The sequence below is a fragment of the Schistocerca americana genome, chromosome 1 (assembly GCF_021461395.2).
Source record: "Schistocerca americana isolate TAMUIC-IGC-003095 chromosome 1, iqSchAmer2.1, whole genome shotgun sequence".
In the NCBI taxonomy this organism is placed as follows: Eukaryota; Metazoa; Arthropoda; class Insecta; order Orthoptera; family Acrididae; genus Schistocerca; species Schistocerca americana.
Window position 1 is genome coordinate 778,728,813 of NC_060119.1, and position 14,148 is coordinate 778,742,960.

At 39.1% G+C, this 14,148-nt stretch overlaps 1 protein-coding gene across 1 annotated transcript in view; it reads left to right on the forward strand.

Moving 5' to 3' along the window:
• The window catches only part of LOC124594163 (transient receptor potential cation channel subfamily A member 1), a 208,368-nt gene that overhangs the window by 123,937 nt on the left and 70,283 nt on the right, over positions 1-14,148 (forward strand). The window contains exon 15 of the mRNA XM_047132522.1: positions 8,220-8,444. Within this exon, the coding sequence (XP_046988478.1) occupies positions 8,220-8,444 (225 nt within the window). The remainder of the gene's footprint in view (positions 1-8,219; positions 8,445-14,148) is intronic.

Below are 14,148 nucleotides of genomic sequence, written 5' to 3' on the forward strand. Positions count from 1 at the left end.
TTATTTACACTGAAGTGCCAAAGAAACTGGTATAGGCATGTGTATTCAAATACAGAAATATGTAAAGAGGCAGTATATGGCACTGTGGTCGGCAACACCTATATAAGGCAACAAGTGCCCAGCACAGTTGTTAAGATCAGTTACTGCTACTACAATGGCAGGTTATCAAGATTTAAGTGAGTTTGAATGTGGTGTTATAGTTGATACACGAGCAATGGGACACAGCATCTCTGAAGTAGTGATGAAGTGAGGATTTTCCCGTACAACCATTTCACAGGTGTACTGTGAATATCACGAATCCGGTAAAACATCAAATCTCCAACATCGCTACAGGCGGAAAAAGATCCTGCAAGAACAGGACCAACAATGACTGAAGAGAATTGTTCAACAAGACAGAAGCGCAACCCTTCCATAAATTGCTGCAGATTTCAGTGCTGGGCCATCAACAAGTGTCAGCGGGTGAACCATTCTACGAAACATCATCAATATGGGCTTTCAGAGCTGAAGGCCCACTCATGTACCCTTGATGACTGCATGACACAAAGCTTTATGCCTCATCCCTGGCCTGTCAACACTGACATTGGACTGTTGATGACTGGAAACATGTTGCATGATTGGGCGAGTCTTGTTTCAAATTGTATCAGGTGGATGAACGTGTACAGTTATGGAGACAGCCTCATGAATTAATGGACCCTGAATGTCATCGGGGGACAGTTCAGGCCGAAAGAGGTTCTGTAATGGTGAGGGACATGTGCAATTAGAGTGATATGCACCCCCTGATATGTCCAGACAGGACTCTTACAGGTGACACGTACATAAGCAACCTGTATGATCACCTGCATTCGTTCATGTCCATTGTGCATTCTGACGGACTTTGGCAATTCTAGCGGGACAATGCGACACCCCGAACATCCATAATAGCTACAAAGTGGCTCCAGGAGTGCACTTCTGAGTTTAAACACTTCTGCTGGCCAGCAAAGTCCCCAGACATGAACGTTATTGAGCATATCGGGAATGCCTTAAAATGTGCTGTTCAGAAGAGATCTCCACCCTCTCATACTCTTACAGATTTATGGACAGCCCTGCAGATTCATGGTGTCAGTTCCCTCCAGCACAACTTCTGAAATTAATCGAACCTATGCCACTCTGTGTTGTGACTTCTCCGTATTCATGGGGGCCCTACACGATATAAGGCACATTTACCAGTTTCTTTGGCTCTTCAGTGTATTTAGCCTATTGATTACATACAGCATTGTGTACAAGATGATACTGTACTTAACACAAATCAGTTAATGGGCTTTTCATTTGTTGCTGATTTCAGTATAATTTGTACAGTTCCTGTAGTCTTCTTAAACAACACAGCTACCTCAAAACTCGTTTGCTATATTTTGTGGTAGGAACATAATACTTGACTGCACTATAGTCTTGGTGATGTACTTATGGTACCAGAATTACTGTCCAAGTTTGATCATGTTGGTCATTTATCTGGTTTAGCTCTTCCAGATGTTGTGTTCATATTTTGCCTAGGATACTTTATGAGTTGATAACCCATGTATCTGTCACACCAAGATCGTTTGCAGAGTTTAAATGTGGCTTCCACTAATCACAATCATACTGTGACATGCACAGGTCTTTTTAAACAGTTTTCTATTTTTTTTCAACTCTGTGTACTCATACATGATAGCTAGTTCATCCAATTGGGAATCCATTCTGAGCATGTTGCTGCTTCATGTACCTTGCTAGTTGGTGCTCTCTCGTTTGATGCTGCACATCACTTTCACAGATACCAAGACAGAATTACCTCTCATGACAGAATATGATTCCATGCCATTCATTCCTTTAATTGCACTTTTATTACACCATTTCAAATGGGATGCATGTTAATGAGATGAGAGATGAGTGCTGACAAGCAGCATCCTTGCTTGTAACCCAGTTTTCAGCAAACACTTCAGAATGACTGCTTGTACAATCTGAATGTCAGTTTGTGAGTCTATATTCCATTTCCTCCCAGAACCAGGAAAATAATCCTGTGCAATTTCCTTGAGTCACCAACATTTGTATACAGCTAGTATCTCACACCAGCGTAGTGAGTAATTCTCTGAAGGGGCCACCCTGTAGCTGTTCAATTAAGATCATACTGAAATTTAGACAAATGCACAAATTCTGATATTTGTTATCATTGTAGTATGTCCACACTGTTTAAGAATCCAGTATGATGCTTGAAACAATATACCATCCCTTCAGAAAGTTGAATACATTTGTTATGAGTGCAGCATTTTCATGGGCAGTACTGTGTTAATATTGTGATGTTTTCAGTGTTAATAAAGAATATAAAGGTAAAGTGTTCACTTTTCATCAGTTATTTTGTTTATAATAATCACAAACACAAACTCAATCATAATATTTATTGTCATTTTTGTGTCACCAATTCCAAATGTAGAGTAACATTATTCCTGGTGATAACAGAGATCATATTTTGGCTTTGATTTTGTGCATTTTCGTCCTCTGTTTTCTGAAGACAACCTCTTTTGACATGCTGAAATACTTAAAGTATGCACTTTCTTCCCATTTCTGTGTTGACTTTGATTCAGATATTCTATTTATACACTTTCAGTTCATTAGCCCTCTTTGTCTTCATAGTCATAAATGAATTACAGAATTGTTCAAATATAACAAGGAAAGATCTGGCTGAATGTACATAATTTTGGTGTTAAGGAGACCACTCCAATCATTCTTCCAAATGCTAGCAAAGTTATTCTTTTTCATGTGCCTATTGACTCAGGGGTCCTGCTGTTTGGTTTGTTTGATACTCCATATGATTACTTTTACTTTGCTACTCTCCATTTCACAGTCCTGAGTTATTGAGTGTCCAGTCACTTTTGAACCACTATGAGCTCCTACATACGGCCACACTTCTTTGGGTTTTGTGAGAGATCTTTCTATCACTCTCTGCTATAGTAATCATTAAAGGCTTCACACATTGCCCTTTTGTTGAAAAACATTTTTTTTGTACTGAGAGTCATAGGCTTTTCAAAAATCTGGAAGTCTTGTCTTGCTTCTACCCAATTGCCTTTATCCATGGCTTTCATAATGTCATGTTAGAAAACACATGTTGGATTTTGCATGACCAGTGTTATTAGAAGGTTGTTCTGTTTGAGGAACCTCCTTACATTAGGGTTTAAAATGTGTTCTGTGATTATAAAAATTGTCAATAATATTCGATAGCACTTTATTGGATCACTTGTGTTACGCTTATTCTAGATGGATGTGGTCTGTGCGTTCTTACAAACACTGGGCATAGTAGCCTATTCTAAGGATCTAAGTTACTATGAATGAAACACACAAAACACTGGTGTAATATTCTAAGAATATTGTGTGTATTTCATCCATAATGTATAAAATATTCTACCAAGAACTGATGGAACAGTCAATCAGTCCAGAATATGTTTTTGTATAATGTGAAATAGAAATATTTTTGACTAAGATTCGGTTTTCGGTATTTGTGAGACTGTAGTCTTTCCTTCTGGATGACCTGAAGAAATTTGGCATAATATTTATACATTAAATTAGGTCGTCATATGTATCCCTAGTTGTTGTCCATATCTTTGGGAATTGTTCACCCTTTACCACTAGTGTGTATCTGTAGATGTCTCCAGCCACAGCTGCTTCTGACTAGAAGCAAGGTTGCACTAGGTATGTGAAAACTTTAATATGAGGTTCCGTGCTTTGATGGTGGTGGAGCTGATCTACTGATTAATGAGGGTTCACAAAAGGCACTTTCCACAGCCTGCTTGACAGCACCTTCCCAATAGGATGCTACAATTTTTGTTTCTGTTCTCTGTATATTGTGTTTACGTATGAGTACATGGCAGATTTGGGGCTTGAGGCGCCTGGTATGGCACGTTTGTTCATCCTGACTATCATGTACCATTTTTATTTATGTCTGAAGTATTTCTCCCTGCAATTTTTAGAATTTTAGGTGATTTTTAACTGTGCTGGGGAGCATGTATATTTGGATGGATGAGAGAAAGTGCACTTGATATTATTCTTTCCTAAAATGCATCCACTTCTGATGGATGTGGATCCAATGTAAAGAAGAAAGGTGATTGTGGATGGTTCTTCCTGTGTGTGCTCATCTGTTTACCACTGCCATCTATGATGGTGAATCAGGAATGTTGCTAACAAGTATGTACAGAATGATCAATGTAATAGCACACGTGTTCATCAGATCACTGATAATGGCATTATTAATTTGGCATGGAAATATTCTGTTTTGACTGTCCTGTCCAGTATGACACCCAACATTTTTTCCTTCCTGGAATTAGCCTCATGTGATTTGTGAGAACCACAAACAAATATATTCAATCTCAAATAGTGCACACAAAAGACCTGTTTTTACCTCACCTGAAGAAAATGACTATATCATCCATCAAAAAATATGTGCAAAAATGGAATCATCAACTTGCCTGTTAATCAAAAATGTACTGCCAGTCTAACATTCTCTTTTTTGTCTAACTACAGTTGTTACTGTTTAGTATTTAAAATAAAGTTTTTTGTGATAGAAACTGTGTGTTCATTCTTTATGTTATGTGTCAAAAAATGCAGATATCATTTTAAAGTTGCATTAATTTGTTGCAGCTTCCATTTTCTTTTATGTAACATGACATTTTTTAAAATTTTTATTGTTAGACCAGTAAATATTATTAATATTTAAAATGCATTACAGTGTAGTGCATTATGAAGGAATTACGTGTAATAGGATCATAACATCTGTTTTGACTTGGACCTCCCTTGTCAATACATACATGCAATGGGTCGTATTCAAAACTATTGAATATTACAGGGGTTTCAAAAATACTTTTACAGACTTCGGGGATAGGTTCCTTACACCAAAACAAGAAAAAGGTCCATATAAATGTATGTCTGAATATCCTTCATTTTTGAGTTATTAATGAAAGCCGAGATTCAGCAGCTTTATAGGTACAATCCAACAACTCTACTTGGCGTTGTGTGGCTAGGGAGAATTGTCGCTGGTGAGACTTGTGTACATTCATCATTCACCTGTCTTCAACATGTCCATTGTTTACATGTAATATAGGTAGTGAGTCAACTGAAAGCACTCCATTGGACATGGCAGGATATTCATTTTGTGAGCAAGCCGACATATTTTTATGCTTGGCTGTGTGAGTAGTAACAGACACAAGATTGCATGACTGTATCAGACAGCATTTGCAGAGCAAAGACATCTGAATCATCCAACCTTATGTGTTGTGTTGCATTGCTGAAACAGGGTCTATAGGACCATATACTATTGATCAAGGAAGACCACATTTTGCTCATATGCCTGACCGGTAAGGGTACATTCTATGGGATGTCGAAGAGGAGCTGGGTTCAGTGCAAGGCAAGTGGGCCTGATTCATGGTACATCTGCAAGTCCAGCATGAAGGCCTTTTACCTGCCAGTCATGCACAGTGGGAGAACGTATGCTGATGGTTAGTTGCACAAATTGTCAATCTGTTGTTTGTCTCTTCAGTTTTGTTTACAGATCAGGCAACATTAGGAAAAGATGGAATAACAAATTTCCACAGCCAACACAAATGGTTCAATCACAATCATCATGCTACAGTGTGGGCTAGATATCTGATAAGGCCATACATTCTCACTGCATGTCTTGCAGGTGCTGTCTACTCCTCCAAGACCCAGTAGAAAATGTGCCCTTGCAAGTAAGAAGAAACAATTAGCTTATAGATGATGGAGCTCCAACACATTTCAGTCTGAGCACTCAAGATGCAGTGACTGGTATCTACCTTGACAGATGGATATGTAGAGGAGGACCATTTCCGTGGCCTGCACATTCCTCCAACCTCAGTCCTTTGGATCATTATCTCAGGGGCACCTTAAATAACTAGTCTATGCAGCGGATTGTCTGGATGCACAAACTCTTTATCGATGTGTCTTGGAAGCCTGGAAAACCATTCAAAACTGTCCGGGAGTATGTGAAAGTGTGTGACAGCTCATGATTCAACAAGGTGCATGCACATTTAGAAGCAAGAGGAGGACATTTCAAGGATTTATTATGACTAAACAAACACTATTTTTTGCCTTGTTTCACAATTTTATTATTAATGTTACTGTACAGCCTAGTTTATAAGCCCATTTTTAAGTACCTTACTGGTTCCCGAAGATGATAATGCACAGATAAACATGATGACCAGGCAAAGATAATCATCTCAACTTCTTAAGGTGTCAGTCCATAGCTTAATGTAAAATTGTGTCAGTGACCATTTTTTAACAAATTACATATGTTATTACACTAACATGACAGGACTAAAGTTATGCATCAGCCAAGAACTTTTTAACTACGATGGACTGGAGCCCAAAGTTTTGCTTGTATCCTGGGGTTGTGATCTCATCTAAAAGAGGTGCATAATTGAATTGGGTTTGTTCATTTAATAATAGGTGTGGGGATGTACACATATGTCTTTTAATTTCTAAAATTTCTATTTGTTTGAGTTTAGCCCCCTTTTCCTCTGTATGTAAGACTTGTGCAGCTGTTATATATTTGTGGTTATTGTTCAGCAATGTTCTGCAAAGGCTGAATCAGGCCTCTTCAATCTCCAGCTTCTGTGGTGTTCTTTAAGCCTGTTGCAGATGGACCTCCTTGTCTGTACAGTGTAGTAAGACTGACACTCATGGCATGTAATTTTATAAACCCCACTTTTTATGAAGGCTAGTTGTTTGTCTTTTGCATTGAAGAAGCAAGTACATATTGTCTGAGGGACATAGAAAAACACAGAGAAACCCTTTGCCTTCAAAATGTTACTTATGTTACTTGATGTTTTCCCTATAAAAAGTAATCTGCACCATTTCTTTTCCAGTTTGTATGCATTTTTCATTGGGGACAGTAGGGAAATGGCTTACTTCTTCATTTTTTTACCTAAAATTTTATAAATGATGTTGGGTGTAAATTCATTATTTGTGGCTATTGTTTTTATTGTGTCAAGCCCCTGGTCGAAGTCTTCTTGGGACATAGGGATAGAATGGAGGTGGTGGATCATGTGGTGGAATGCTGCATGTTTATAGGTTGTAGGATGTTGGGAGGAAGCTGGGGTGAATGTGTCAGTGAAGGAGTCTTTTCAGTAAATTTTAAATTTATGGTTACTGTCTTCTATCTTCAAGCTAATGTCCAGGAAATTTATGCTTCCCTCCCAACTCCATGCTGACATTTATGTTAGTGTGCCACTGGTTCATATTTTCCACAAATTTGTGGAGTTGTGTATTGGAACCTTTCCACATAAAAAGAATATTATCTACGTATCTGTACCATACACAACATGTTTTGCCAGTGGTTCTCTCCTAAGAAAATCAGTCTTCCACTTGTCCATGGACATTTCTGCTAGTAAGGGGGATAAAAGTGAGCCCACTGCCGGACTGTCTGCCTGCTGATAATAGCTCCATTGAAAAAAGAAATAATCTTGATTTAAACAACATTCCACTGTACTAACAATGCTCAGCTGCTCTTCTGGATTAATGTTGTGTGACTATCACCTTTGGGAACCAGTAAGGTACTTGAAAATGGGCTTATAAGCCAAAACCTAAGTCGTTCAGTAACATTAATTATAAAATTGTGAAACAAGGCAAAAAATAGTGTTTGTTTAGTTAATTTATAATGTTTTGCCAAGAACCCACAGTTGATTCTATTAAATGATTTATAATGAGTTTATGTGTTTATGACTTCCAATCACCTGAATTTTAAACTTTCATTCATAACTCAAAAACAAAGGATTTTCAGAAATGCTTATAAGAAATTTTTTCATGTTTTGGTGTAAGGATCATGTACCCAAAGCTTGTAAAAGTATTTTTGAAAAACTCTGTAGGTTTTTATTTTTGCTGTATTATAGCATATGAAAATAAATGAATGTATATTGACTTTCACCATGTTATCATAAAAATTAATAGGGATTACATGTGGGAAAGCAGATTAAAAGTGGCATGTTAATGTAATCTGGTGTCTATGAAGTCATTCACAAAAATTAATAGGGATTACATGTGGGAAAGCAGATTAAAAGTGGCATGTTAATGTAATCTGGTGTCTATGAAGTCATTCACAGAGTAGGAACCATGTTGGAAAAGTAAGTTTGTGTCAATCTTCCTAAAGGAGACTGTTTAATTTTTTATAGTATATCTTCCTTGTTTAAAATGTTGTGTGCTCATTATAGGCAATGGTTGCACATGGAAGAGTGGAATTGCTAGCTCATCCTCTAAGTCAAAAGTATCTCCAGATGAAGTGGAACTCTTATGGGAAATACTTTCATCTGTTGAACTTACTTCTTTACACAGTTTTCCTTGCCTTGGTCACCTCTTTCTCAGCACAGCTCATGGAAAAGACATGGATACGTCGGAATTTTACAACTAATTCAACAAGACCAGACTTCACAATTCAGGTACAGTAATTACAAAATATTTTTTCTTCTATCAGTCTTAGAGTTTGATGACTCTAATTTGCATAGAAAGTCTTTGTAATTAAGCATGAAACTAATTTTCTGTAATACTGTATTAACTTTATTGTGAAACATTGGTTTGTTTCTCCCTAAGCTTTCCACATGCTGATCACAGGATACAAAATGTTAAAAGTTTTATGGTTTAATTATTTTTATTGTTCTTAAAATGAGAAAGATTATTAACAAAGATCTTCCTGAGCTTCCAGACATGTCAAATGCTAAAATTTTCATAAGCTTTTGATACTCTATTCAGCCACTGAAAAACAACAATGGACTACTGTAAATCAAATGATGTGGTCCTTATATAGCTAAACTGCAATCTGCATTGTCAATGTCTTTGTTGTCAGTGGTTCTCAGTCCACACCTAAGAAGGAAATATTTTTGTGCAGCAATAATAATGGACCATTGACTTTTGGCACCCAGTTACCATTTCAAAAATGGTCTAGAAAAGCTTATTTGAAAGCATCTCGAAATGGCTGTTTGAGCCATAAATCTGAGAACATCTTATTAATGCTTTTAAAGGGGGTTAGTAGTGTTAAGACACAGCATCACATCTTCCTCAAAACGCTGTGGATGTACTAAACTGTGCCAGGCTGCCATTTCACAAGTTATGAAGATTTCTGTACATGTGCTACCTGTTTGGGCCCTGTGACGTATGGTTGCATATATATGTGATGTCATTCGGGTGCCGATGTACATCTTAAATACATACTCAAATTTCTGTTGTGTTAAGCCAGTACTGTTTCCAATTTTGGGTTGCTGGTTAGAATATCTGTGGACATTTTCTGTGAGTGTCTCCTGTCCTCTTAATGTTTCTGGCTCCACTTCAGTATTGACATTACAGTAATGTTTCTGGCTCCACTTCAGTATTGACATTACAGTAATGTTCTGTTTGTCAGATGAAAAACATTTTAAGTTCTGCTAAGAAAATGTCATATCATCATAGTTTTAGAGAGGAAGAACTACTAGAGATAGTCGCAGTAGCAGTGACAGTGAGGGTGATTTTTCAGTACCAAAAATTGTGATGACTCTTCCACAGAATCTCAAAGTAACAGTCGTGAATTGCAGATACAACACACCTTACAGTTACAACACACCATTCTCTTCATCCTACAAAGTACGTAATTGATACTTGTTCAGAACTGAAAAAGTCTGAAAGATATGGTGAAACCCTCAGGAAAGGTGAAAGCCTTAGCATCACATTTAATGTACAAAAATTCATTTTTGTCCATTTTTATTCATATGTAGTAGGTGAATCTAATCGTTTATTCATAAACATGGTAGATGTGCTAGATTTGGTGAATTCTTGGTTATGTAAGTGGAAATATGTGGTATTTGACAGACTTTTAACATTTCAGGGGTATTATGAGGCATGAGGTAAGGGATTGGAAGCAGGGGTTGTGTAAGGATGGGCAAGTATATTGTGTAGTTTTGGTGGCTGGTCGAATACCACTGTGGGAAGGATAGTGGGCAGGACATTTATCATTTCAGGGCAAGACGAGAGGTAATTGAAACCCTGGCAGAGAATGTAATTCAGTTACTCCAGTGCTGGGTGGTACTGAGTTACAAGGGGAATGCTCCTCTGTAGCCAGACAGTGAGACTTTGGGAGGTGATGGGAGACTAGGCATGGGATATTTTTGTTTTTGTATGAGGTTGGGAGGCTTCAGTGAGACCTTCCGTTTATTTTGAGAGGGACTGCTCATCTTTGCAGATGCAATGACTATGGGTGGCTAGGCTGAACAGAAGCGACTTTTTGGTATGGAATGGGTGGCAGCTGTCGAAGTGGAGGTGTTGCTGATGGTTAGTAAGTTTGATATGGATGGAGGTACAGATGTAGCCATCTTCAAGGTGCAGGTCAATGTCTAGGAAGGCTCGCTTGTTGGGTTGAATAGGACTAGGTTAAGCAAATGTGGGAGAAGTTGTTGAGGTTCTGGAGGAATGTGGATAGGGTGTCCCCACCTACGATCCAGATAGCAAAGATGTCATCAGTGAATCCGAACCAGGTGAGGGGTTTAGGATTCTGGGTTTTTAGGAAGGATCCTCTAGATGGCCCATGGAGAGGTTGGCATGGGATAGTGCCATGCAGGTGCCTATAGCCGTACCCCGGATTTGTTCGTAGGTAATGCCTTCAAAGGAGAAGTAACTGTGAGTGAGGATATAGTTGGTAATGGCGACTATGAAACAGGTTGTTGGTTTGGAATCTGTCGGGCATTGGGAAAGGTAGTGTTCAATAGTGGTAAGGCCATGGGCATTAGAAATGTTAGTGTACAGGGACGTGGAATCAATTGTGACTAGCAGGGCACCATGTGGTAAAGGGACAGGAACTGTGGGGAGTCGGTGGAGGAAATGGTTGGTATATTTTAGATAAGAAGGTAGGTTTCGGGTAATAGGTTGAAGGTGTTGGTCTATGAGAGCAGAGGTTCTCTCAGTGGGGGGCACAGTAACCGGCCACAATGCGGCATCCTGGGTGGTTAAGTTTCTGGACTTTAGGAAGCATGTAGACGGCAGGAGTGCGGGGAGTGGTAGGAGTGAGTGGAGAGATGGACTCAGGGGAGAGGTTGTGGGATGGGCCTAAGGATTTGAGTAGTGATTGGAGATCCTGCTGGATTACTGGAGTGGGGTCACTGAGGCAAGGTTTGTAGGTGGAAGTATCTGACAGCTGGTGGAGCCCTTCTGCTAGGTAATCCATGCAGTTCGAAACAACAGTGGTGGAGCCTTTGTCTGCAGGTAGGATAATAAGGTCAGGATCAGTTTTTAGATGGTGGACTGCAGTTCTTTCTGCAGATATAAGGTTACTCTCCATTTTAAAGGATTTGGGGAATGATGGTGAGGCAAGGTTCGAGGTTAAGAAATTCTGGAAGTTAACAGGGGGTGTTTGGAGGCAGTGGGGTGGATCACGGTTGGATGGAGGAGTGAACTAAGTTAGGCAAGGTTCAATATTGGTCTTTGGTTGAGTCTGATTGGTAGGATTGGTGGCAAAAAGTGTTTCCTAGGGATCAGGAGAAGGAGAGAAGGTCTTTAACAAGTCCTGAATGACTGAATTTGGGAGTGGGGCAAATGGTGAGGCCTTTGGAAAGGACTGATATTTCTGTGGTGCTAAGGATTCTGGAGGAAAGCTTAATGACTGTGTTGTGGGTCTGTTTAGGTTCTGGATTTATGTAGTGGTGGGAGGGAGTTTGGGAGGGTGGGTTAAGTGTAGTAGCTTTACGAGACAGGATTTGTCAGCTATGAGGGGTCATAAGGGGCACTGTAATTGTCCTCCCAACCTCGTACAAAGACAAATCTCCCCTGCCTTATCTTTCCACTCTCCCACCACCTCTCAAAGTCCCACCAACTGGCCACACAGGAACATTCACTTGTAACTCAGTACCACCCAGGACTGGAGTAACTGAATTATATTCTCTGCCAGGGTTTCTATTACCTCTTGTCCTGAAATGAGAAGTGTCCTGCCCACTATCCTTCCCATCCTTCCCACAGTGATATTCTGCTGTGCACCGAACCTACACAATATACTCATCCATCCATACACAACCCGTGCTCCCAATCCCTTACCTCATGGCTCATACCCCTGTAATAGACCTAGATGCAAGACCTGTGCCATACATCCTCCCACCACCTTCTATTCCAGTCCGGTAATTAATAACACGTAGCCCATCAAAGGCAGGGCTACCTGTGGAACCAGTCGTGTGGCCTACAAGCTAAGCTGCAACCACTGTGCTGCATTCTACGTAGGCATGACAACCAACATGCTATCTGTCCACATGGCTGGCCACCAACAAACAGTGGCCAAGAAACAAGTGAACCACCCTGTTGCTGAACATGCTGCCAAACATGATATCCTTCATTTCAATGACTGCTTCACTGCCTGTGCCATATGGATCCTTCCCACCAACACCAGCTTTTCTGACTTGTGCAGGTGGGAATTTCCCTGTAATACATCCTATGTTCCCGTAAGCCTCCTGGCCTCAACCTCCATTAGTCACTGTGCTCGCCCGTGAAACCCATTCCCTGGGTTTTGAGGTGTGTTACATTGAGTTAGCAGCAGACAGTGCAACAGTTATTGTACTGGCTATTTCTTGGTTGCCTGATGAAAACCTGTAAGTATTTCTGAGACAAATAGAATCAGTTCTGTCCCACCTATGTAGGAATACTAAATCAACCATCGTAATGTGTGTCTTCGTTGTAGACTTCTTAATGGAAAATAGAAACAAAATGGACCTTGAACACCTAATGTACTGTTACAATTTAGTACCAGTGGTGGACACTCCAACTAGAGTAAGAGCTGGTTCTAGCACTTTAAAGGTAATGTAATTGTAGATAGGGATATTTACAATAATTTAACTGTGAAAAACATTATAAATGGTCTCTCTGATCATGAAGGGCAATTCCTCACTCTAAACCTAGTAAATGTACAAAGGAAAGAAAATTTCATTTGGAAAAATTTTAGGATTTAAACTAACACACCACTGAAAGCTTTAATCAGCAATTACAGCTAGTAGACTGGTCTCCTGTGTATGCTGCAATTGATGTTAACTCTAAATTTAATATATTTATCAATGAAGTTAAAAGTCTTTTTGAAGAAACCTTTCCAAAAAGTCAGTGAGAGAAAATCTGTTAAAATCAGGAAACAAGCCTTGGATTACTAAAGGCATCAAAATTGCTTGTAAAACAAGAAGAGAACTATGTGCAGCAGCCAAGAGATCAAATGATCCCAGTAGGAGATGCACTATAAACTCTACAATAAAGTTCTGAATAAGACCATACAAACAGCAAAGAACATGAGCCTAAAGACAGAAATTGATTACTTGAGCTATAAAGTAAAAACTATTTGGAATTTTGTAAAGAAGGAAACAAGGAAAAATGCAGTGTGTAGTGAAAATATCCAAATAAAAGTTGAGGGTCATCTTGTTAGCAATCCAAAACTAGTTGCAGACACATTAGACAAGCATTTCTTAACAGTAACGGGAAAAATAGGTTTACAGGACTCCATAAACCAAGTCATCACTCTTTTGAAGGCAGAGTACCTAGCTTAGTTTAGCACATGAAGGTAACAACAGTCACTGGTCAAGAAATTGAAAGAATTATTAAATCCCTGAAAAGTAATAACTCTACTGGGATTGACAATATTTCTAACAAACTGTTAAAATACTGCTCCAGCCTTGTAAGTAAAGTACTTTGCCACATTTTTGATGCTTCACTGAGGCAAGCAATAGTTCCTGAGAGGCTTAAGTATGCACTTGTAAAACCACTGTATAAGAAAGGAGATAAGATGGTTGCTGCTAACTATTGGCCAATATCACTATTGACAAGTTCTTCAAAGGTTTTAGAGAAACTAATGCAGAAGCAACTCAGGGATCAAAATATCCTCAGTGAAAGTCAGTTTGGATTTCAGAAAGGTTTGTCAACAGAAGATGCAATATTTGCAGTTGCTGGCAAAGTCTTGGAATCTATCAACAAAAAACTGGAGATGGTTGGGATTTTTTGTGACCTAACAAAAGTGTTTGTGTCAGTCACCAGATTCTTTTACAAAAAGCTGCACCTCTTGGAATAAGTGGTTCATCAGGGAATTGGCTTGACTTGTACCTGTCAAACAGGAAACAGAAAGTTGTAGTGGATAGTCAAAATGGAATCCCATTATCTTAATAA